Source organism: Tiliqua scincoides, chromosome 1 (genome assembly GCF_035046505.1).
Source record: "Tiliqua scincoides isolate rTilSci1 chromosome 1, rTilSci1.hap2, whole genome shotgun sequence".
Classification (NCBI taxonomy): Eukaryota; Metazoa; Chordata; class Lepidosauria; order Squamata; family Scincidae; genus Tiliqua; species Tiliqua scincoides.
The window spans coordinates 81,107,667-81,132,808 of NC_089821.1; the positions used below are offsets into that span (position 1 = coordinate 81,107,667).

General features: G+C 41.6%; 1 protein-coding gene across 4 annotated transcripts in view; it reads left to right on the plus strand.

The window, feature by feature from the left end:
• The window catches only part of LOC136636632 (kalirin-like), a 91,884-nt gene that overhangs the window by 3,557 nt on the left and 63,185 nt on the right, over positions 1–25,142 (plus strand). For all 4 annotated transcript variants that reach the window (XM_066611817.1, XM_066611815.1, XM_066611814.1 and 1 more), the window contains exon 2: positions 24,546–24,826. In XM_066611817.1, the coding sequence (XP_066467914.1) occupies positions 24,546–24,826 (281 nt within the window). The remainder of the gene's footprint in view (positions 1–24,545; positions 24,827–25,142) is intronic.

Genomic DNA, 25,142 nt, shown 5'->3' on the forward strand with positions numbered 1-25,142 from the left:
ATCAAATGCAATTTAGAGATAAGGCAGTTTCTTGCTCGGGGGGGGGGGGGGGGGGGCCTAAATCACAGGCTTTTGTTTTGGTGAATGGCCTAATGTCAGTTGTCTGCTCTGATCAGTAAGAGATGCATACATATTTTTGCATTGCAAGGGGAGATAAATGTAAACATTTATTTAGTTACTTAAGAGATGTTTATACTGCCTTTCAACCCTATTTTCAGAGTATTTTTAAAGACAATGAAATTGGTTTTTAAAATAAACACATTAAAGTACAAGAGATTTTTTAAAAAGTGCACTTCAAACCTGGAGAACATAAAAGGTCTTCACCTGATACTGAAAAGAGAACAATGTGTAGGTCAAGCCCTCCTGGTGTGGGAATGCCCACAAACGCAGAAACCTCTTTCTGATTGCCCCTCACCTTGCATCAGTTTGCAGGAGAGCCTCCAAAGATTACAATACAGTATTTGTACTGTGTCACTAATATACTTTGCAGGGGGGAAAAAGGCAGGTCACTGCCTAGAGGGGCTCACAATCTAAAACAGATATAACAGAGGAGAAGGAAGGATGTGCTGCCAGATAAGGTTGGGTAGAGTATGCCATTTAATGTACATAGTTGACCTTAGTTGCAGTAAGGTAGGTGTAGTGTTAAAGATTTCACAGAAAAGGTGTGGTTTGAAAGAAGAGGCAGATCCCTCAGATGATCAGGACGTAGTTCTAGGCATAAGGGACAACAAAGCAGAAGGGAGCTACCTTTGGGTAGCTTAAGGTGGTGGGCTCAAAGGAGCAAAGATAATAGGTGGCAATGTGGTGGGATACTAGGGCAGAGGGATAAGGAGGATTAGGACCAGGAGCTTGTTCTGGGTCTGGGAGTGGACAGAAAGTCAGTTCAGGGATTTCTAGAGTAGTATGATGTGCTTGGAGTGATGAGAGGCGTAAATGAGTTTGATGGCAGAATGCTGGGTAGGGGGTTGAGGTGAACTAGTGAACAGTCAAAGGAGAAAGTTGCAGTAATCACAGCAAGTGATTACTAGGGTATGAACAAGTGTGTTTGCAGAGAGGAAGAGATCTATTTTTGCAATGTTGTAGAGGAGAAGGATTCAAAGATAAAAGCCAAAGTACTTGCTCAACAGGGTGGACAGTGACATAGCAGGGTAGGGAGGAGTTGAGGAAATGTTCTGTTTTGGATGTATTGAGTTTGAGATGTCAAATGTAATGCCCAAGTAGAAATATCTGACACTGCAGGATTAGGATTAGACAGTTGCAGGAGAAGGTTCTGGAGTAGAGAGGTAGAGCTGGGTGTCATCAGCATATGGGTGTTGCTGAAAGCCTTGGGATCCTTGAAAGTGTGATCAACTGTGTGAGGACAGAATCAAGGATACCTAAGACAAACATGGGGTTGAGTGAGATGATTACAGGTGCACATGTGTAAGTGAACCACTATAAAAGTTAGGGACACAGTGCATCAGTGCATCTGACCCTGAGGGAGTTGTATTTGTCATTTCTTGCATCTTGAAGTTTGTTGCTTCAGTGATTCAATGGCCTTGTTCATGGGGTGAAGTACTACAGTTTGAGTGTTTCCTGTTCTATGGAAGGTTGGTATTAAGTCAGACAGGATGAAGATAAAATTAAGGGCCCAATCCTATCCAAATTTCCAGCACCGATACAGCCATGCCAATGGGGTGCATGATGCAACTGGAAGTGGGGATGGGGGGGGGGGGCTATCGCAGAGGCATCCTCAAGGAAGGTGAATGTTTACAAACTCTAGGGTTTGGACAAAGCTACTTAAGCATGAGGATTTCAGCTGTAAGCTAGAACTGTTCCTCTCCAGAAATAGGCATGCATTCAGCTTGGTATGACTTCTTGATGTGCTGCTATATATACTTGTTATGTGAAACACCATCTGTGCTGCTGTTCGACTAAATCCTCTGGGAACACGCTTGACCTCTCTATTTATTCCAGAGTAACCTGAAAATGCACAGGGTGGTTGGTTCTCTCGACAGCTTTGTTTTTTCTTTAAAAAACCAGATTGTAACTTTTAAATCAGACCAGCAACATAGTGCTTTTACCCACCCACAACCCACTTAAACTTTCTCCACCCCAACAACCGAATGTTGTTCCCCCTTCCTAAAAAAAGCTCCAGGTACAGATGTTGCCAAAACAACAGAGGCTGAGTGCAACTGAAAGGCACAACAAAGCTATGCACTTTAGTCCTCATGCACAGGCACAATGGACACAACTTGTTCATGAGGATATGTTCAGTCTGAAGCTTTGAATTTTCTGATATGTGTGTGGATATGACTTGAATGGAGGGCATATATGTAGCTACCCTATTCTTAATCAGACCATTGGTCCTTCCAGCTCAGCACTGACTGGCAATGGCTCTCCAGGGTTTTAGAATGTGGTTTGCAAGCCCTAAGTGAAGATGCCAGTGATTAAACCTGTGACTTTCTGAATGCAAAGCATATTATCTTCCACTGAACTATGGCCCTCTTCCATTCTGCTTATCATTATGTGACTTTTCTCGTCTATTCTGTTTTCTCCAGTTGGAGCAAGTCACATTCACACATGAGAAACTGGTAGGTGAGCATGGCTGGGGAAGAAATTTTACAGAGGATGCTGAGATCTGGTTTAAATTAGGAAAAATCTTGAAGGACCCTCTAGGACAGGGGTGTCAAACATAAGGTCCGAAGGCCTGATAGGGCTTGCAGAAGCTCTTTATCTGACCCACATGATCTCTCTGTGTTGCCCTTTCATCAGTACCTCTTCTGCCAAGGCTCTGAGAGAAGATATGGAAGGAGGCCTCAGAAGGCTGCTGAGGTGCAACTGAAAGGGTTTTTTCTTTTAAAAATTGTGAAAATTGGGCTCTACCATATCTTGAAAATATGATCATGTTCTGCATACTTTCTCTTCTGTCATTTGCAGCTAATAAGTTCCTATGTGAGAACAAAGTGCTGATTTCTGGCCATCACTTGCTTAATGACGTCACTTTTGGCTCTCAGCAAGCATAATGAATGCTGTTAAACACACTGCATAAAATGAGGCTGATGCGCCTGTTTAGGGCATATTTCTAGAATTCTTTTTATATATTTATCTCGCAGAAATAGTTGTCTGAAAAGTTAACTTGTGTGGTATACATGTTCATTCTAATGAATGATACAACGTATTGAGAACATAAGAACAGCCCCACTGGATCAGGCCATAGGCTCATCTAGTCCAGCTTCCTGTATCTCACAGCGGCCCACCAAATGCCCCAGGGAGCACACCAGATAACAAGAGACCTGCATCCTGGTGCCCTCCCTTGCATCTGACATAGCCCATTTCTAAAATGAGGAGGTTACACATACACATCATGGCTTATAACCCATAATGGATTTTTCCTCCAGAAACTTGTCCAATCCCCTTTTAAAGTCATCCAGGCCAGATGCTGTCACCACGTCCTGTGGCAAGGAGTTCCACAGACCAACCACACGCTGAGTAAAGAAATACTTTCTTTTGTCTGTCCTAACTCTCCCAGTACTCAATTTTAGTGGATGTCCCCTGGTTCTGGTGGAACCAGATCTGATTGGTAACCAAATAAACTAAGGCTTTAATTAGAGGAGGGCAGCTTCAGTTTGTGGAACTAGGAAGTGATGATGAAGGTTACAGTTCATTTTTGAGTGGTTTTGGTGAGTTTCTGTAATGTGGAGCCTGAATAAAAATGTAAGGATAGTGGCTTAATGCAAGGTTGCTTTCTCTATTAAACCGAAATGTGACATTTCAGTATCGAGAAAAAATCACTTTGGCAATTTAAATTTGAATATTAACTAATTTGTTCGATGGATAATGAATCACTTAACAGCCCTAATAAGAATCTATTCTGGTACAACCCTCTGAAATAGCAAGGTTCAACAAATGCCATCTAGCCTCATTAATTGAAAATATTTATAGTAAACATTAAAAAGATTGATTGCACAACTCTGCCAGTGTTCATATACTGGTCAACAGTATATAGTTGGTCAACAAGGTAATGTCCCACCCATCCAAAGTATGCTGTACTGCCACTTGAATGCATTGTTGCCTGCCTTTTACTTGGCTAGGTAAACCATAACCCTTCCTTGTCATTTTGCCTCTTCAAAGTAGCACTTCTGTAAACCACCACTTTGAAAGCTGCATAGAATGTACTTCAAGGTATTCCATTCTCCCTTGAAGATGGTGTTGTGACAATGTCGTCCAATCCTTTCCTGTTCTGATTGCTCTGAGGATGTGTCTGCTCAATCCATTTTTTGTGAATCAAATGAGCTAATGCAGGACATCTGACAACAAGTCTCCAAGCCTAAGAGTTGCTGGTTCCTTGTCTGGACAGATATTGCTGATCTGTGCTTTGGGTTTGCTTCAGAGCTGACCCATTCATGAGGACAACTAAAGTGGTTGCCTCTGGCAACAGATTTGGGGGGGGCATTCATCCCTCTCTGGCTACTTGCCTCCCCCTTCTCCTTTCACTCCCTGGTTTGGAAAAGGAAGAGAGAGATAGACAAGAAGAAGAAGGATTGAGAGGGGAGTGCTGAGCTAGAACATAGAGTGGGAAGGTTAGCAAATCATCAGGTGGGGGGCAGTATTTGTCGTACTCAGGCGTACAAGGTCATGGGGCCAGTCCTGGTTTTCTTCTTGACCATCCTTCTGCGCAACTCCCTCGTCAACCACCCTCTCTTGCTTTTTTTAATAACAGAAGCAACGTTTTATTTTCTGTTATCTCTTTCTTCCTTGTTGTGGTTTCAGTGCTACCAGATCAGACAGCCAGGCACTGTAAATATTGTTCCTTATTGAGCAGGAAGCAGAAATTACCATAATGTGCCATCTGAGGATATTGTGCATGTATCCCTAAAGATCATGTTGTTATGAATGCCCTGATATCTTTATTTTAGTAGAACTGACAAAACTGGATGCTTTCCTTTCAAGACTACACATCAATCTCTGAAGATTGATCAGTGGGGACAGTTCTCTTTTCTTTTTTAGACTGTGTGTCTGTAGACATTGTGGTCTCAGACATGCTTTATTCAGCACGTGGCTTTTTCTTAAGTGTACCCTATAATGATGTGACAGAAACAATACTTGCTTATGAAGTTGGTCTTACAATTGCTGTCCAATAAACAACTTTCACTACTTGATTTTCACATAATTTTTTCTCTCTCAGTCACTGCTTTCCCATTAAATGGATAACAGATGTGTGCATCTTCAATATTTGGTAACACTTGAATGTTTTGGTTTAAATACCCTTCCAAAGTGTATCTGATTTTGAAGAACTGGCAGTTTTACAGTTTTCTTTAAAAAAAAAACAAAAAACTGGCTGCTCATCTGAAGGGGAATCACATGGATCAAACAATAACTTATTGTGAAAAGTCAGGAAAATAAAGATAAGAATCTAGTGGCTACAGCTTCTATTTAATGAATCGCAAATTTTCTCTGACATGTAGTCACTTTGACTCCTGATGAATAAGCCATGTATAAAATTTAGTGATGGAATTGCAGACAAAGAAGCTGTCTTGTAGAGTCTAATTTTTCTGGTTTTGAAATAGAGAATAAGGTAGCTCAAGTTCTAATCCCTGCTTGGCCATGAAAATCACTGATTTTGGCAAGACAGTATTTCTCAGCCATCTTTCCTCACAGGTTGGCTGTGAGGGTAAATGAAATTGATCAACGTGTACCACATCAAGGTCCTTGAAGGAAAAGTAAAACACGAATTTACAAGATTTAGAGCAACTATTGGCATAACCAGAAGTTACTTTGATTTCATATTCCTCATCATACTACTTCTTGAGTCAGCCTCAGTGTGTCTGTTCAGACATTTGATGAATGTGCTTGGTTTTTTTGTTTGCAACTTGACAAGGCTCATTCTCAACCAAAGGAATTCCATTTTTCCGGAGCATTCTGATAGTAAAACAGGGTTGCATGTAATTATTTTAAAGTGATACTGTATTAATACAGGCTGTTAAGATATTGTTGATCAGCACTTTGGGAAGGATTTTTAAGGCTGTTCGGAAGAACTCTGGGAGCTGTAGTTTTATTATTCCTGGCAACAGGAGAAATAAAGGACACTACTTCTCAGAGTTGGTGATTCAGCCCCCTGAGTATGCTCAGTGCAGAATAAAAAGTGCCTTTTAAAAATAATTGGCTTTACTCTGGGGTGTGAGAGAAGGAAAATGGTAAGGAGAGGACTGGTGCCAAACATAAGCGGGGCCCATTACAGGGCTTGCATAATAATGGTTGGGGGCTTCTGAATTGCAACTCCTGCCTCATTCTCAGAATTCTTTTCCATCAAAAGAAAAAAGTAGTTCTGCAATAGAATTGCTCATTCCTTTGTACCTCTCATGACAAAAAAGTAACTGTCCATCACTGAAGTCTGACATAATTCAAAATCAGTTTCTCCCTCATTCTAGCATGTTCCTGTGCCCATATCAGAGATGAGAAATGCTTGAATGGCGCAATAGCCGTCTTTAACGGTTTGCTTCCTATTCCTTCCCCTTTTCAAACAGTACCAAGAAGGGAGGAAGAATAAGCAGTTGCAGAGCTAGTGGGGGGGGGGCTGCCCAGGAGCCATCCTTGGGGGTATGTGACATGACTAGAGACCAAAATAGTGGTTATTAGGAATAATGCCATCATGTTACAAACCATTCAATGCATTTACAGCAGAATGCAATGAAACAAACCAGAATGAAATATTTCAGTTCTATCAAAAGTTATAGCCAAATCAGAAAAAGAAAATACAACTGACTTATGTAACAGGGTTGATTTCCTTAACTCCAAAGTGATGAATGAGTCTGAGTGATCTGAGAGCTAATGAAGTGTTGTTATGACACAGCATGGAACCAGGAAGTTATGAGTCAGCTCCCTTTTCTGTGTCTCAGAAACAATATCAGAAAGTTGAGTGTCATCAAGTTGGCCACTATTTTTTGTTTGTTACTGAGTGATTGGGTGACCTGTAGTGTTCTATAGTAAATTAATGGGGGAGGGTGCGACACCATGAGTTACCAGAACAGGTGACATCAACCCTAGTGATGCTACTGGTGGGAAGGTTGAGTGTTATTGGTTATTGGCTTAGATGACTCTTAAAGTGGATTCTAAACATTCATGGTGGACTATAGTTTATCAGTGATTATTAACCATGATGGCTTAATTGAACCGCCAGATGCAGGGGCAGTATGTCACTGAGTGCTATGTGCAGGGGAGCAAGAGCAGGTGAGCGCACTGACATTTATCCATTGTTTGTGGGGAAAATATTCACTGCACTTATTTTCTGGAGATTATTATTTCATGTTATGACTATGCCTTGCCTACCTCACAGGGTTGTTGTGAGGGCACGAGAAGGGGAGGAAACATACACACCACCCTGAGCTTCTCAGAGGAAGGGTGGTATAAAAATGTGAAAAATATAAATTAAATCTTGCTGTAAGGGGGGAGCTCAAAGTTTTATGGGCACTGGGTGTCAAATGACCTAGCTATGCCACTGAGGCTAGGTAGTAAGCTTGTAAGCAAGGGTTGTCTGGCAGTTCTGGGAAAGGGAAGGCATTCTTTGTTCAAGTGACAGTGACTCTCTTGTCAAGTGTCACCACTTGGTAACATTCCTGATAAGCATTCATCTAGATTAATTAAAAATACATTGCCTTAAAGCATGTATTACCTTACCTTGGTCATTGTAATACAGTATTGACGAATGTCATAATTATCCTTTTTTTAGATTGTCAAGCTGATGCGCAGGCTGTAACATTTACAGTTATATAGTTCATGATTGAGATAATATTTGGACCAAACAAGGACAAATTCAATGGTAATCCATACTGTGCAACACCCCCCCCCCCAGCCCTGAGGAAAGTAAGTTCAGAGAAGCTCTAGGAGTCAACCAGAGCTTTTAAGTTTTAATAAGCCAAAGGGCAATCAGTATTTGCAGTGTTGCTCTCTGTACAAAGTACCATACTGATAAGGTTCCTTTTCATTGTATTAAAACAAACTATGAAAGCAGTACCTTAAAGAGGCTTCTTGTTTTTTTAACAAGCTTGTAAGCTGAGGGGAAAGCTCTTAGCCATGCTGAAGATTGACCTTGAGCCCTGTGTGGAGAGTGCTAGTAATCTTGGCTAGCCCCCCCCCCCCCAGAACATGCTTTTTAATAAGAAAATATTACCAATCTTGAAGATATATTTTCTGTTTTTCAAATGAACTCTAAAGAAGGGACTTGTAGCGTGTTGAAACATCAGAGAAAATGATGGCAAAGATTAAGGGCCCTGAACTAGTTTGTCAGGCTTCCTCATGCTTCCTGAATGATAACTGTGAGGAAACAACTGGAATTATTCAAATGTACGGGCAGGGGGAAAACCCATCTACCTCTCAGCAGTGCTTATACCACTGAGTTAGATGTGTTATTATATAATAAGATGTAATAGATGTGGGAAGCTTCTGCTGAGGGGAGGGGCCTGTCTTGATGAGCAAAGACAAACTGATTTGAGTGTGTTCATCAAGCAGATGTTCGAGAACCTTTAAAAACTTTCATATTTTTGTATGATAAACAGATGCATGGCTGTGAATGCATTGAACAATAAACTTTGGTTATCATGCTACCCCCCCCCCCAATAATATAGAAGCTCTGTCTGAGATCAGCAGAATATTCTGTGTCAAGCCTTCCATATAGAAACACTCTTGCATGTGTAGGTTTATAGCACTAGCAAGACAAGCCATGATACTGAGAACTTGGCACTGTCTATAGTTGACTTCCAAGGACATTTTCTCTCCCACTGTTTCAAAGTGATTGGAAATAACTACTTCCCAGTTCTGATAGCCTGGTTATGAAGGTTTCTTGAGGACAAACCTGCAGGTTTTCTGACTTTTGGGAGTTTATGAAATGCAACTACTGAAATTGCAGTTTCAAGGTAGAGAATGGGCCTCCTCAAGCCTTTCCCCTCAGGCTGTTTCCCATTGGAGACCGCCCCAACCAAGCTGTTTTTGCTATCACTGTAGAAAAGATAATGGATGCCTGGAGTTAGGACAATATAGATAAGCTAAAGTTGCCAGAATCTTACATGATGAAGTGATGCATTCAGCTGATATGTAGCCATTGGTATATGTGTTTAACCATGGGGGGGATGTAACTGCTATTTCCAGTAGCTTTAGAACTTCATAAACTCTGAGAATGGTTCATTATATAGCAGGGGTGACCAAACTTACTTAACCTGTAAGAGCCACATAATGATGGGCTTTGGAACCACAAGAGATGTTTGAGAGCGGCAATATTTAAGCAATATTTAGTCAGAACCTTGATTGGCACATAACGTTCATACACACACACACAAAATACAACAAAACACAGATCTATAAAGGCAAAGGAACTCCCAAAAGTACAACCCGTTTTCCAAGTTCCGTTAGCAGAGCTGTGGTGTCTCAAAAAATATTTTAAGAAAATCCCCATAGTATCAGTTATAGTTGGGATCTCAGATGACAACATATTCTTCAATTTGATGTTGTCAGAACCATTTGTCTATTTATTCAAATAGGGGGCTAAGTATTTCTTGTGGGCTTTTAGGTACAGTGTATAGTGCAGGATCACATGGAAGAGATTTGACCATACCCGACTCACAAATACAGCATCTTTCATTGTATAGAATCTTATTAAATCTTCCATATAATACTGCCAAGGAGAATACATTACACCTGGCCAGAGTAAAGGCCCTACGTTTGTAAGGGCACTTTTAGAAAATGAGGTACAATGGCAAGTAGTCAACTCTAGTAGAAATCTGGAGGCTCAGCAGGGAGCAAAATTTGCTCACAGCACTATGTAAATTCTGTGATTCGGTGTCCAGGAATCTTTTTGATTAGTTGGTACACCACCATAACGGGCAACGAACCCAGCACCTCTGTGTTAATACCAGTTCTGATTTTGTGGAAAACCACTATGGAGCCCACCAGGGCTAGGAAGTCTTCTAGAAAACTATATATAAGACTGTTCTGGTTTGAACTGAATTATAATACAACTGAGCCAAAATCTAAAGTCTCTTAACCAGGCACTTGTCTCAATTAGAAGCTGCCCAGACTCGGAACATAGGGAAGTGTATGTAACACACCTTGTCAACCCTAAGATTTTCTTTTAAAAAACAAGCAGTTTGAATTTGTTCTAAAGGATGATTCATTGCATTAATTCAAATTGGAATGCCATACAAAATCAGAGGAACAACTTTGGTGTTAAATACTTTCAAAGATACTGGAACGTAGGCACCCCCCCTGTTAAAATGCAAACATACAATATTCTGTGGCATCATACCCACAAGATTCTCAGTCATTTTACAATGTCTAGTCCTGGCAAGTTTATATGAGAAATGCCTAAATACTTATGTTTCACTTGCTCAATATGCCTTCCCCTAAAGATTCAAGAATATTGCCTGGAAGAGTTGCTAAAGATCATAATTTTAGATTTATTGAATTTGAGTGACAAGTTTGTTCTAAGAGAGATTCTACACATTTGGCAACTAAATGCGATTGAGATAGTAAAACCGCGTCATCCACATGTAACAAAGGAACCATGGGCACCCTCAACCTCAGTGGATGTCCCTCAGTCTCACCCAAGCAAGAGGCCAAGTCATTTAGGAAGAAGTTCAAATTCATAAATATACTGTATTTACCATGTACATTAAACTTGTATTTTAATTCATTGGACTCGGTTTATATCCGGCAAATAATTATAAAGCTTGAAAATGTTTTCATTTATCTTTTGTATTAATTCTGAAGCGAAAGGAGTTTAGCCAACACATTTCTCCGAGCCACACATTTATATGCCATTTATATGTGGCTTGTGAGCCACAGTATGGCCACCCCTGTTAAATAGTTATCCTTCTTGAAACTCATAGGGAGTGTGAGTAGGATTTGCTAGTCTCTGTCAGTAGACGTAGTTAGAATATACAAGTCTATGTGGTTTACGTTATGGAAGGAAGACTTCTGCTAATGTCATATTTTATTGACCATTTCAAGCAGTGAAGGCCCAGTTACAAGCAAAGCAAGTGTGAATTTTCTGACTTGTGTTGAATGTGCCTCCTTCTGAGTGTCAAAAGGAAAGCAAGATGAAAACCTATACAGGAGGAAGGGTAGTATAATCATGAGAAAGAAGAACCCTTGCATATTCTATACGTTAGTTCTAAAAGTCATGGACTTCCAGACTGCATAAGGAGTTCAAGTGAAACTAAACTACTAAGTTCAAGTATTCAGAAATTCAGCTGCATGTGCTTTATTATCCTGTAAAGCAATAGTTCCCAAACTTTTAGCACCAGAACCCACTTTTTAGAATGAGAATCTGTCAGGACCCACCAGAAGTGACATCAACAAGCAGAGGAAATTTTTTAACAATCCTAGGCTGCAATTCTATCCACACTTACTTAGGAGTAAGATCCATTTACTATCATTGGTAAAAGCATATATATAGTAGCCTCTTAAAAGTACAGAGCTGTCACATTTCTCCAGATGCAGTCACTTACCAAGGTAACATCAAGTGCAATACATTCAAAATAAAATATTGAAATGAATGGGAATCCACCTGAGATTGACTCGCGATCCATCTGGTTTGTCCCGACCCACAGTTTGAAAAATACTTAAGTGTTCTGAGACTTGAAAAACAGATCTATAAAGACAGAAAATCACCTTTTTAACCAAAGAGAGATTAATGCAGTTACGCTAGGATTCTTAGCAATCCTAGCATTGACTTGCTATTTAATCACTTTGTGCACCTGTTTGCTGAAAAGTGGTATAGGGTATAAATATTAATGTTACAAGGAGGGTGTGTTTGTAATCTTGATCTTCCCCTTAATACCAGTATAAGCCAGAAGTATGTATATTTTGTACATATGGCTATGATTGCCAGGTGAATATTGATGCAAGCTTTTGGTGGTTAATGGAATAGTTCCTTTATTGACATTATGTGGATGGCACTTTCAGTAAAAGTAGTAGGTCTTCTAGAATATAGAATTTGGGGTTAAAGTACACATGCATCTCATTGTTCCAGTGAAAGCATGTTGTCATAGCATTATATGAACAAAACGGGGATTTCAGTTGAATGTGACCAAGAATAGGCATTGCATATTAACAGAAAACTAAGGACATTATTTGTGTTAACATGAACTTAAATAATTCAGTTTATACCAAATGTACTCCAGTTGTGTTGCAGTGGTATAGTCATATAAAGGTATTAGAAGGTCAATATTAGAAGGTCAAAAGTACCTCCAAATTGATGCTTGTTCTGGAAGAAGCATGTAGGTTTCGCTGTGTGGCCCTGCCATCTTTTCCAAAACCAGCAACTTAAAACTGGCTCCTTGGGTGGTGCCAGTGGTACTCTTAGGACCAACCAAAATTCTTATTTGTTTGTGGAATGGATTGAGATGTTCTGTCAAAGCCTTGGCATGCTCTACAGTAAATCAAGAGCAGGCAATACAGATGAATTTGTTGGGTTCATTACTTCAAGATCACTGTGGCCCCATTTACTTTCATCTACGGCAATGAAATGCTTAAAGGCTCCAAACACAAAATTCAACTGGCTATGTAGTCTCTGCTATCTACTGTGTAACAGTTTGATAATCTTTTTCACATTTGGCTTGAGGCTAACCAGTTATCAATGGAAAATCTGCCATTTAAGATGAAATCCCTGTTGGGAAACTGTAGTTTTCTAGTAACAAACATATACACTGTGTGTTTATAGCTTCCTGACTTAATAAAATTTCATTAAACAATGTGACTTTAACTTCAAAGTCTGCTACCAGCTTCTTAATTAGCAGTGTGACTAACTGCCAATAGCTCATCTTGCAGTCAGGGAAAGAATTTTTCACCTTTTGTAAAGATATAAATTATAGTGAGGGTTCTTGGTTACTGAAGATATACTTGCCTTCGGATATACTTGGTCAGTATGTGGGAGTTGCAGGTCTGGCTTTGTATCTGGTCATCTATCAGTTGTTGACTACCTAATGTAACCAGAGAACCACTTTTGAGAAAGTTTTATTTTAATTTGCATGAAATCCTTTTATGCTTCTTAGAGAGGCTGATCAGAATATTGGCAACCATCTTAAAGGGCTTTTTTAGAGTGATAACAAGCCTCCCTTCATACCTGGTTTGCTTCTAAAATATTGTGCACTGTGTCTCAAAATATTCTTGGCCTGTATACCCAATTTAAAATGGATAAAGTGGAGGAGGAGGTAATGAGGATCATCTGAGTTCTGTGCCTAGCAGTTGAGTGGATCCTCTGCATCCGCAGAGGCCGAGCCCATGGCTGGTGAGCCTCGGAGAACTTCCCCTGACTCACTTTAAGAACTGACCTATATCTTCGGAACACAACCGGAATTGTTCTCTGGTCATGACCAGAGGGTGTTCTGAGGCCTCTGGAAAGTCTTAGAAAGGCAAAAGTGCCTTTCTAAGACCTTCTGCACACAGCTTCAGAAGCACAGCTACAGTTGCATTCTGAGGTCTGGTGTGCCCTGACCTGTGGATTTGTTTCTCCTGGGGTTCTACATCTGTGGGGGTTTTGGGAAGGAACCCCTGTGGATTCTGGGTCGGTTTGGCATCCACTTGAATTCTGGGCCTTCCGCTTGTAATTGGGTTTCAGTTTTATTTTTGAATGGTATGTCCATTCGCCTGATCAGTCTTGGCAGGCCTCTGTGAAGAACTCTTATAAGTAGCTAGTCTGCAGTTTGGGTCAGGCTTTGTATAGGTCAGTGCTGCTCTTGGATGACACAATATTTAATGAAGGAACTTTTGTTGTTGACTTGAAATTGGAAGGCCTTTCACAGATGAGTTTGGAGGCCGGTGAATGAAGATGATCTCCAAGGCTCTGTGAAACAACAGGCCTTCTGTTGGTGGGAAACAGCTGCTTGGGAATCATGTTTATAAGGACTATATTTGTACTCTACGCTACAACGACTGAATCACTGAGAAACTGGACAGAGTACAGGGAGCTCTTATGCAAGGAAAAGTTATCAACGTGGAATTTTTAATAGAAAAAGCTGGCAATATTGTTCAATCCACTATTATCCTTGCCTTTTTATCCAGCACTCTCATTAAAAGCAGTATTGAACAAGATTTAATTATGCTTTTCTTTGAATATGCAAGACATTACTGAGTGCAATTGTAGATTTGAACCAAGCATGTGCCTCAGCGCTGCTACACCCCCATATGAATGAGCTCTTGGCTTCTTTTAATGTCAACCGCTAATTAGTTTTCAAACAAAGATTGACTGTCAGTGACTAGGATTGTATAGTATCTGGTCATTTAGTACCAGGACCCACTTTTTAGAATAACTGTCAGAATCCACCGAAGTGACATCATTAACAGGAAAATTTAACACTCCCTAATACAACAAAATCATATCAATTAAGTAAATTAAAAGTTTACAATATTTATAAAATAAAGAACCCTCCTAACCCTCCCAAGCAGTTGCGAATCTGTTTTGAAAAAATTGCCAAACATCCCAAAGGCTGCAATCCTATCCACACTTAATTATGTGGTAATGCATATAAGACAGACACTGGCTGAGGCAATGTCACTTACAGCCCAATCCTATTCGACCACGCCACCAGCCACTGCCAAAAAAGGCTGTAAAGTGCACTCTGGCAGTGCACTGAGTAAGTGCAATGGCAAGAAGCCCAGAGCCTTTCTGCATGCATTTGACAGAGTGCCTGCCCTGTAAGGTAAGCTGGTGGGGGCAGGTAGAACAGTGGCGGGGAGAAACTGGGCAGGAACAGAGGGTGGGGAGGCGGCTGGAGGGGGTGGATCCATAAGTGGTGATGTGTACCAGATCTCCTTCTCTTTGGTAGCAGCCTCCCTGATCCCTCTCTTCAGGCCTGCACCAGCAAAACTGCTGGCAACTTGGGAGGTTTGTGAAGGGGAAAGGGGATTTAAATCCCTTTTCTCTTCCAAAGCCTCCCACTCTGCCCCTCTCCACCTCTGGATACAGCATGGGGGGGGGGGAAGAGAGAAGATAGGATTGGGCTGCTAAGCAGAGATTAATGGCTGTACTTTCTGTCTAGAAAAGCTCTTTAGCTCCCTGAAGAATTCATAAGCTGTGTGGAATTCCTTGTGTTCCACAATAAATATTAAGTTTAAATATTTAAAGAATATTAAATAATAAAAGAATCCCCTGAAAACTGACCACCATATGACCATGACTTGCTGCTTTTGCTATGCCTCCTTCCAGTCAGCCTCTGATGTAGATGCATAGTTTTGATCGTGTCTGATGTAGAGTCGTGGCGCAGCACAATTAACCACTTTCTGAAGAAGCTGCCCATTGCAGCTGTGAGTCACTGCCCAGTCAGGAGGTGTGTCAAATCAGCGGTGTTCAGAAAGCACAGGTGGTGAGCTCCTCTGCGGGTGATGAGGTCTTGTTTAACTTTTTGGTGGTGATATGTGCAGTCTACAATAAACTTGCATGTGAAAGTTTAGGGTGCCTATTTTTTCTTGGAACATTTTGGGGCTTTACTGTAGATACTTGACTATGAGGCAAGAAATTTTTGCCAAAACATTCAGCATAGATTGTCTCCTCATCCTATCTTCAGGTCACTCAGGTTAGGGCTGTTCAGGCATGTTGTGACAGCCAAGAAGCCCAGAGGAGCAGCAGGCACGAGATCACCCTGTGCAATTCATGCTTTGGCTTGCCATGCTTTACCTCTCCCAATAACTCCATCCTGCAGGGAGACTCTTCTCAACCAGCCAGCATGGCAGACAGGCAGGCAGCCACTGGGTCTTAGAGCCTGCCATCTACAAACACAGTACTATGCCATTTTAATATAGAGACCTGAGGACCTGCATTTTCAGTATCAATAGGAAGTCCCAGAATTATAGTCAGAAACCCCTCTAAGTTTTACTACCAACTAATCTGAGGGTCATAGAAAATTTCATGATTTTTTGCTCAAAACCTACCCTCAACTTATCTGTGAGATCGATTTATACTTTGGTGCTTGCGGTAAATAAGCATTGCCAGTCAGATGTGTACTTGCATTTCTAGCTGGAAGCTGCTGTTAGCGTAGCTTCACTGCTGTGAGAAAATTAAGGGGACATATGAATTAGAGTAAGTGATCTTTATTGGCTATGTAGTGCACTGTCCTCAGTAAATCATTGGTGAAAGTTTATAACCCAGTGTGTTTGCTGAAATCAGTAGCTCCTGTCAAGATTTCTATACATGAGTCTGCTCCTGAAGTCTCCTTGATGGAAGGTCCTATGTACCACATAGAAGGTCAGTGGTACAATACATGTATTGCAGTCTTTCCTGAGACAGATTCAATCTCTAACAAATGATCAAACATCTGTTTGCTAACACATTGTTAGCCTCTTCAAGATTCTCCCCAAGATTGGATGTCCACCCAGGCTCCTCAGCATCATCAGATCTTTCCACAAGGACATGAAGGGCACTGTTGTCTTCGATGGCTCCACATCAGACCCTTTTGACATCCGAAGCGGAGTGAAGCAGGGCTGTGTTCTTGCACCAACCTTGTTTGGGATTTTCTTCGCTGTCCTGCTGAAGCAGGCCTTTGGAACTGCAACAGAAGGCATCTATCTCCGGACCAGATCAGACGGAAAGCTCTTCAACCTCTCCAGACTGAGAGCAAAATCCAAAGTCCAGCTGAAATGTCTGCGTGACTTCCTCTTTGCCGACGATGCAGCTGTCACTACCCACTCTGCCAAAGATCTCCAGCAGCTCATGGATCGTTTTAGCAAGGCCTGCCAAGATTTTGGACTGACAATCAGCCTGAAGAAAACACAGGTCATGGTTCAGGATGTGGACTCACCTCCCTGCATTACAATCTCTGAGCATGAACTGGAGGTTGTCCATGACTTTGTGTACCTTGGCTCAACGATCTCCGACACTCTTTCTCTCGATACCGAGCTAAACAAGCGCATCGGTAAAGCAGCTACCACGTTTTCCAGACTCACAAAGAGAGTCTGGTCCAACAAGAAGCTGACGGAACATACCAAGATCCAGGTCTACAGAGCTTGCGTCCTGAGTACACTTCTGTACTGCAGCGAGTCATGGACTCTTCGCTCACAACAGGAGAGGAAACTGAGCGCTTTCCACATGCGCTGCCTCCGACGCATCCTCGGCATCACCTGGCAGGACAAAGTTCCAAACAACACAGTCCTGGAACGTGCTGGAATCCCTAGCATGTATTCACTGCTGAAACAGAGACGCCTGCGTTGGCTTGGTCATGTCGTGAGAATGGATGATGGCCGGATCCCAAAGGATCTCCTCTATGGAGAACTCGTGCAAGGAAAGCGCCCTACAGGTAGACCACAGCTGCGATACAAGGACATCTGCAAGAGGGATCTGAAGGCCTTAGGGATGGACCTCAACAAGTGGGAAACCCTGGCCTCTGAGCGGCCCGCTTGGAGGCAGGCTGTGCAGCATGGCCTTTCCCAGTTTGAAGAGACACTTTGCCAACAGTCTGAGGCTAAGAGGCAAAGAAGGAAGGCCCATAGCCAGGGAGACAGACCAGGGACAGACTGCACTTGCTCCCGGTGTGGAAGGGATTGTCACTCCCGGATTGGCCTTTTCAGCCACACTAGACGCTGTGCCAGAACCACCTTTCAGAGCGCGATACCATAGTCTTTCGAGACTGAAGGTTGCCAATAAATAAAAAATGTTAGTCCAGTGATTTGCTTTTTCTTCCTCATGCTGTCACTTCTATAGTTTCTATGAAAAGCTTGATTTGGTGGAACTGGCAAGTTTTGGTTGTTTTTTTTTTTTACAAAAAAAAACCCTGTGACAATTTGCTGTCTGATAAGGCACAGGTGCAGCCTATTTATCCACAGATTTTTTATCTGCAGATTTGTTTCAATGAAGTGGCGAAGCCGAAAATCACACACACCTTTGCCTCCTTTGCCCTGCACTGGCATCTCGCTCCATTTCCAGGCAGCCCAAAACACTGCAAAAAGGCTCTGCCTTGCCCAGGCAGGCAAATAGCCCTGGAAGAGGTTCCCCTTGCAAAGGAACAGTAACACTCCTGGAGCCCCTGAGCCAGCATAGAGACTGAAGAGAAGGGGGGGCTGAAAATCTCTGTAGCCAGAACACATGCAGCAAGGTGGAGCTCTCTCACTCACACAGGGGCAGGTGTGGTAGCAACAGAGGGGATTGCTTTAAAAAACCCGGGGAGTATTTGCCAAATTCCCCCCCCCCCTTGAGATGGTGCAGGCAATCACCGACACAAGCAAGCCTTCCCACCAGGCAAAGCATGAGATTTAGCCTACAATCCTCTCCACACTTTCCTGGGAGTACATTTCCCATTGACTACAATGGGGCTTACTTCTGAGTAGAAACGCATAGGGCTGGACTATTAAAAGATCAGCATCCCATGTGAAAGAAGCCAGGCAGCTGGCAACGGGGAGGGCTGAGTACAGAGCGGAGCGGAGGGGATTGATAACAGCTGCCTTAGTTTCCTTCCATCCGGAAGTGTCAGGCTGCAGTCTGTTTGCGTAACTCTATGGAATTTAGCACAACGCGTTTTTTGTTAATCGCGCCGAGTCACGGAAGAGAACTAACGCGGATAAATAGTCTCCACCTGTATTGTTCATATTGATTGGCATAACTTCATCCTTCTGTCAGAAGAGATAGCACTTACATGATGTACTGAAGCATTTGGGTTCCTATTGCTCTGAATCTTTCTTGCTCAATCAAAGAGATCTGTCTGAAAAGCAGCCAAAGGAAATGGGCTGCAGGATGAGCTGAGAGTATTTGTTTTAATGAAGGCTCTCAAAAGAAAAATCTTTCATGTTCTTTCCATAATCACACTCTCTGTATGGTAGAGGAAGTGGGGGTGTGTGTGCGCGACTCCTTGCACAGTAATGCTTTTGATTATGAAACTTCTTATTGACCTAGACAACCTGGATGGAATAAGCTAAACATTTTGAATCAAAGCTTTCTGTTCCTTTCTGGGCCTCTGTAATAACAGGTTTGCAAACTGAAATTCTAAAAGTCTGTTACCCCTTGTATTTAGTCTACTTCTATTTGGAGAATTTGTACTATTTAGAAATTGAAGCTTCTTCATTACCCTTGAAGCAGACAGCTTGAACTTTAGACTTGTGAATTGTGTTTGAGGGGCTACTGTTTTTTATCTTCAGGAACTGGTGTTACCTAATCTGGAAATAATTATGAATGAAAATCCTCAGGTTGTGAATAATCTGTGGGGTCCGTTGGTTCTGTAGCTAGTTTTCATAATAACTTATGAGTACCAGAAACATGTCACCTGAATTGAGTATTCCTTAGGCATATACTAGGCTCAGAACCCAATACTGTGCTCGGTGCCGCGGCTTCTTGCCGCCATGCACTGTCGTAAACGTGCCATAAGGCATGTTTGCGAGCCTTGCCGCTGGGCTACCACCTGTGCTAGCCTAGCGCCAGCCGGGGTAGTGTGGGGCGGGCTCCCAGCCTCTGCTGCTTGGCCATTGTTGAGGACCTGCAACGTAACTTAGTAAGTTCTTTTGAATGCTTCCTTGACTGGTTCAGTGAAATAGAGGCAGGGTTGTAATTTTAAATTGCCTTCCAGTTCATCCTCCTTTGTTCCCTGCATGAACAATGAACTTAGTATTTCACTGAAGTCTTTCATGACCTTTTTTTTAAAAGGTACAAACAGAATTGATGGTAGTAAATAAAGCCTTGCTTTCACTTAAAATGTCTGTTGCATTGTCATCAAACCTGTTGTGTATGTGTATTCTGGATTATTGCACCAAGACTCTAGTTCTTTCTTGCCTGTTATTATATATTCTAAATGCAACTGTTCCAGATTTAAAGATGTTCTGGTATGAAACCCTAGATCAGGGGTGCTCAATAGGTGGATCGCGATCTACCGGTAGATCACGAGGCAAAATGAGTAGATCGCGGAGTGCCGACCCCCCCTTCAGGTGCCTCTGGGAGGAAACGCCAGGAGTAAGCCCCATTGTACTCAATGGGGCTTACTCCCAGGTAAGTGTGGCTAGGATTGCAGCCTCACAGCCTAATCCTAGGCATGTCTACTCAGGAGTAAGTCCTGTTATACTCAGTGGGGCTCAAGGTACACCAACATACATTGTACACATAAGTGTTATATGTTATGATGGCGCGAACATTGTAAAAAAAAACTCTGGTAGATCTCCAGACCTTGCTGGGTTTCAAAGTAACTCTCGAGCCAAAAAAGTGTGAGCACCCCTGCCCTAGATAAACATACTCTTTTTTTCAACCCCACTCCAACATGTGGTTACTATTGATAGGTCACATGTACGAATTGTGCTTGTGGTTGTCAATACATGTCGCAATAAAGATAATATCAGTGATCATGAAGATAACAAATCATGTTATTGGTACTGTATTCACTTCTACCTGCTTTGCCCTCAAACATCATATTCTTTCAGTTACATTCAAGTCATCTGGAATTTATAGCAATGTCAAGTGAATGCAGACATTTTGTACATTCATGTGTTCCCACACAATCTTGTGAAATTAATATGAACTCTCATCTGTATGAGGAATAATCTTTGGCTTTGACTTTTGTTTGTTTCTTGCATGGATGGGCCTGTTATAGTACCATCATTTTAACTTTCTCAGTCAATGGTTGCTCTTTCATCACTTGTTTTCTGGAAGTCTGTTCATATTCACAGGAATGAAATTGTGGCATGTGAGGGAGAGATATTTTTGCATACAAAACAGATTGGAGGCAGGTGGTCTATTTCTGAAAACATATATTTTTCCCAAACCTGTTAATTGGTGTGTGTCCAAGACAGCAAAAACTTCATGTGTTGGAGTGTCTGATTTGGGGTGAGGCTTCTAATTTTAGCTGAAGTTCTTCCAAGCTTGACACCTCTTGGAGATTCTCTTAAAAATCTCGGCAAATAATTTATCCTATTCACACCTGGGCCCATAGCAAACATCTTGCTTCAGAGGTATTTGGTAAGCATGGTGGAGTTTTGTGCACTCTTGTGCAGTATACAAAAACAGAGCTATACATGATTCTGAGTTTAGGGGGTAGCTCAATGAACAGGCTAGGTTAACTTTCAATTTAGAGGCAAGAATGCAGTGTTCCATAAGGAGTCACCTATTCCACACCCTCTCAGTTGCATGCTATATAATATGTCAGTTGCTTATCTAATGGATGCTCCACTTGGCAGAAATAGTCACTAATCTTTGAGTAGGCCTCTTTAATTAGAAACTATGACACTGTTGGGTGTGGTGTTGCATGATTCTGTAAGGTGAAACCATGGAACTCTAGCACACTTTTTAGAAGAGCATCAGTCTAGCAGCACTGATCTGAAGGCTACTATAGTTTATTTCCCCTCTATCTACATCCACATCAGTGAAAGTCTAGGAAGTATAGTTCTGTAGGGGTCTGAAGATTGGAACTCTATAAAGAGTTCAACTGCCATTCCTTTAATTTTTAGGAAGAAGCTTCTTGTAGGTATGGAAAATGAGAACAATGATCATCTTCTTTATCTGCAAAATATCAATTGGACCACTATATCCAAGAGGGGAAAACTGGAGTGTTTTTTTTTTGTTTTTTTTTTAAAAACCTGGTACAGTGCTATACTATTCATTAGTGTGCCAGCTAACTTGGTAGTACTGGAGAAAATGGCTCCCTAAAAACTTTTTCTGCTCCAAGTCTACTCTTGCATTTTTTTCTAAAAACATACATGGATTGCTATTTTGGCCTCTTGTCCTTGTCTTTTGGTTTCTCCATAATTTTGTGTGGATGTGGTGGTCTTAAACAGTTGTATTACTTCCAGGCTTTTGCTAAATGAAATCTGACAATTTTGGCTTTAATTAAAGGCCACAGTTCAACCCTATTGTATGGGACATGCTGGAAACTAATTAGATGTACAATCGGCGCTCTGTATTTGTGTTGGTTCAGTTCTGGCCCCCCTGGTGATACAGAGATCTATGGATATAGGGGTCTGCTTTTAAGTGTTCCAAAAAGTCAAAGACAGAAAATAGCCTTTTCTACCGTAGTGTTGTAAAACCGTGCCATTTGCAGAACATTCAGTGGTGGTCCAGAAGCCACTTCTGGTTCATGCAACCCCTTCTTATTGCCCTGGCTTGCCCCAGCACAACCCAGAAGTGGCTTTCGGAGCACCATTGACTGCCCTGCAAACAGAGTGGTTTTGCAGCGCTATAGTAGGAAAAGCTATTTTCTGACTTTGGCTTCTTAGAACACTTTTAAAAGCAGATTTCTGTATCCAGGGATAGTGAAATCCGTGGATGCTGGACCTGTGGATAAAGCAGGTCCGCCGTATGTTCAGCTGAATATTTGACCTTCATAATTAGAAAAAATTTTGCATAGCAGTTGCAAACATTTTAGTTTCCAATGTTAGACTTGTTTCATGTCATAATAACCGCCATGGGGATCTGCTTCAGCATGGGAATGGCAGGATATACATTTTTAAATTATAGTTTATGTCCTGTAAAAACCAGGCCTTGATTTTTAGACTGAGTCTTCAGGTATTTCAGCAGTTCTAAAGATACAGCTGCCTTTTGTATAATCTCTCTGTACATTTGAGTTGAGCCAATCATGTGGAGGTAAGGAAGACCATTTTAAAGTAGTACTACAGGATTAGCTGCTGTTCTTTCTAGCACTTGTGGATTACCAAGCAGTTGTCCACTGCTCTTACTCTGGGTTCCCAGAATACCTTGTAATACTTGAATTCTGTAACCAATTTAAAAGTTTTGTTATGTAGAGCATAATCTATTTGTAAATGATAGCATAAAAGCAGTGAATATTCAATTGTTTCTCTTTTTTTAAAAAAACCTGAACCTTGTATCTCAATTTTTCTCATATTTATTGTTGGCTGATACAGAACATGTTAGCATACCCAGAGTGCGCTTTCCATATTTGGGATTCTTAAACCATTTTCTTTATTTTATTTAAAAGATTTTTATTCTGCATTTCCCTTCCCCATCAGAAGGTGCCAAACTCTACTTAAAGTATTTTTTCCCTTGCATAGTAGTAGTCCTATCCCAAGGGACTTGCAGTCTTAAAGGAAAAAAATTATGTGGGAGATTAAGAGGGCAGACTCAAACTTGCTTGCTTCCACTAAAGCTTCATAAGCTGCACTGAGTTTAGTATCTAAACTTAGATCCTTGCCTTTATTTATATAATAAAATAGAGGTTGGTTTGTAACTTATTTCCATCCACTAATATGTAGCTAAGATTGTTGGATCAAATTGCCTGCTTGAGCAAATTCAAGTGTACACAGTCAAAGAGAAGAAAGGAAAAGCAGTTTAAATAGTACAGGCACTTTTACCTGCTGTGTCCCTGACTCAGTAAATGTCCCAGACAGAGCAAGTCTGAAAAAGGAGAATGAAGCTGCTGTTACTGTGTCTCTCTCCTACTGTGATTTTGGTTCTTAAAGAGCCAGTATGTATTTTTTGGATTTAAGGTAGTTTTGACTCCACACAGTTCTGGTTTTACACACCAACCTCAGAATGTAATCCTTGTGTGAGATGTGGACCAACTGTATACCACATGCTATGGTACTGTGGTGTATTTTATAGTGTTCTAAATCTAAAGAATAAAGTCATGAAATAATACTATGTAAAAGTGGGCTGCTAACTTTTTTTTTCAAAGGGTTTGGGCACCTGTCAGAATGTTTGTTCAGCTTTCAAGGATGAAATGGTTTCTACTGGACCTCTTGCACTCATAAACAAGGCTTAATTATACAGTGTGTCAACATGGCACCTCTCAGGAATCCAAACCTTCATGAATGCATTGGTATTTTTATAAACTAATTCAGCAACTGCTGGTGTAACCAGCTGATCAGAGACAAGTGCTTTAACAGTGGATAGCTGGATCTGCTCCGAAGTACAAAGTTTTGCTGAGCCATAGGGTACAAAAGGTTCTTCATTCTGTAGTGAGCATGGGTGAATTTGTATCCTGCATATCTCTCTGCCTTCGTAGATTAGCTAGTCTCAGACCTTGGGATTTGCTGACACATGGCATTCTGATAATGGCTTGGGTTCTCCTCCTCCTCCCTCTTCCATGCCTCAAATCACGTGGTTTCTGTGAATGGAAAATGTCCGAAGCCTATCATATATAAGATAACAAAGTAGAACCGTTTGCTTATCTCTTGCCAGTTTAATGCTGCCTAGTGTGCAGGAACAGAATGAAAATAACTTGGCAGCGAGTAGTTCATGCCAGCTCTTTTTAAAGATGAGGCAGCTCTGGGGAGCTGTGACTAAGGCTCACTAACTTGACCAGGAAAAACATGCTCTGGTTGGCAAGTGTACATATAGATATCCACCTGTCATTATGGAACTCTTTCCCCTCTTAGCAGGACAAGTAATAGCACTGTGGAGCTGGAAAGTGTCTGTAGATGTCTACTGATACAAGGGTCTCCAGAGCCAAACCTGCCAGAGTGGTTTTCTACCAGAAGAGATGACTAGAATGGTCCAAGGAGAAAGCATGAGAGAACTAGAGTTCACTTAGAATGGGGAACAAGCTGAGTCTGTTTAGTGGACGCTTAACATAAATGTTACTCTGTGGTGGGAAATACCAAAACAATTGGCCTAACTTAAGCTGGGACTCAGCATCTTCATTCTTTTGTTCTGGCAGATTCCTACTCGACCTCCAATGAAAATGGAGGGAAGTCTGAATCGGTGGCCAATTTGCAGCCCCAGTCATCCCTCAATTCCATCCAAAGTTCACCCGGTCCAAAACGCTCAACCAACACACTGAAAAAATGGTTAACAAGTCCTGTACGCCGACTGAACAGTGGGAAGGCAGACAGTAATATCAAAAAGCAGAAGAAAGTGCGCGAAGGACGGAAGAGCTTTGACCTGGGATCCCCCAAGCCAGGAGATGAGACCACACCTCAGGGGGATAGTGCGGATGAGGTATGGAAACAGGCTGGTTTGTTCTGTACAACCCTTATTGTGAATTTTGATTTGGAGTATGTGTTAAGGTGGCATATTTAAAACCATACACATTAAACTGGCAGCCATCCATGTAGGCTAGTTACTTTTGTCTTTCTGGTTCTTGCTTCTCCAGATCATATTAGTTCCTGCTTATTCCCTAGATGTGGGCAGGTCCATTGTCTTCCATCCATGTTGCAGGAGAGAGCATTAGACATGCATCTTCAGCAAGAACTTCTTTCTAGCATGTTTATGTTCTGCCTGCATGTGTGTTTTCCTAGCCCCTGTACCATGAGAT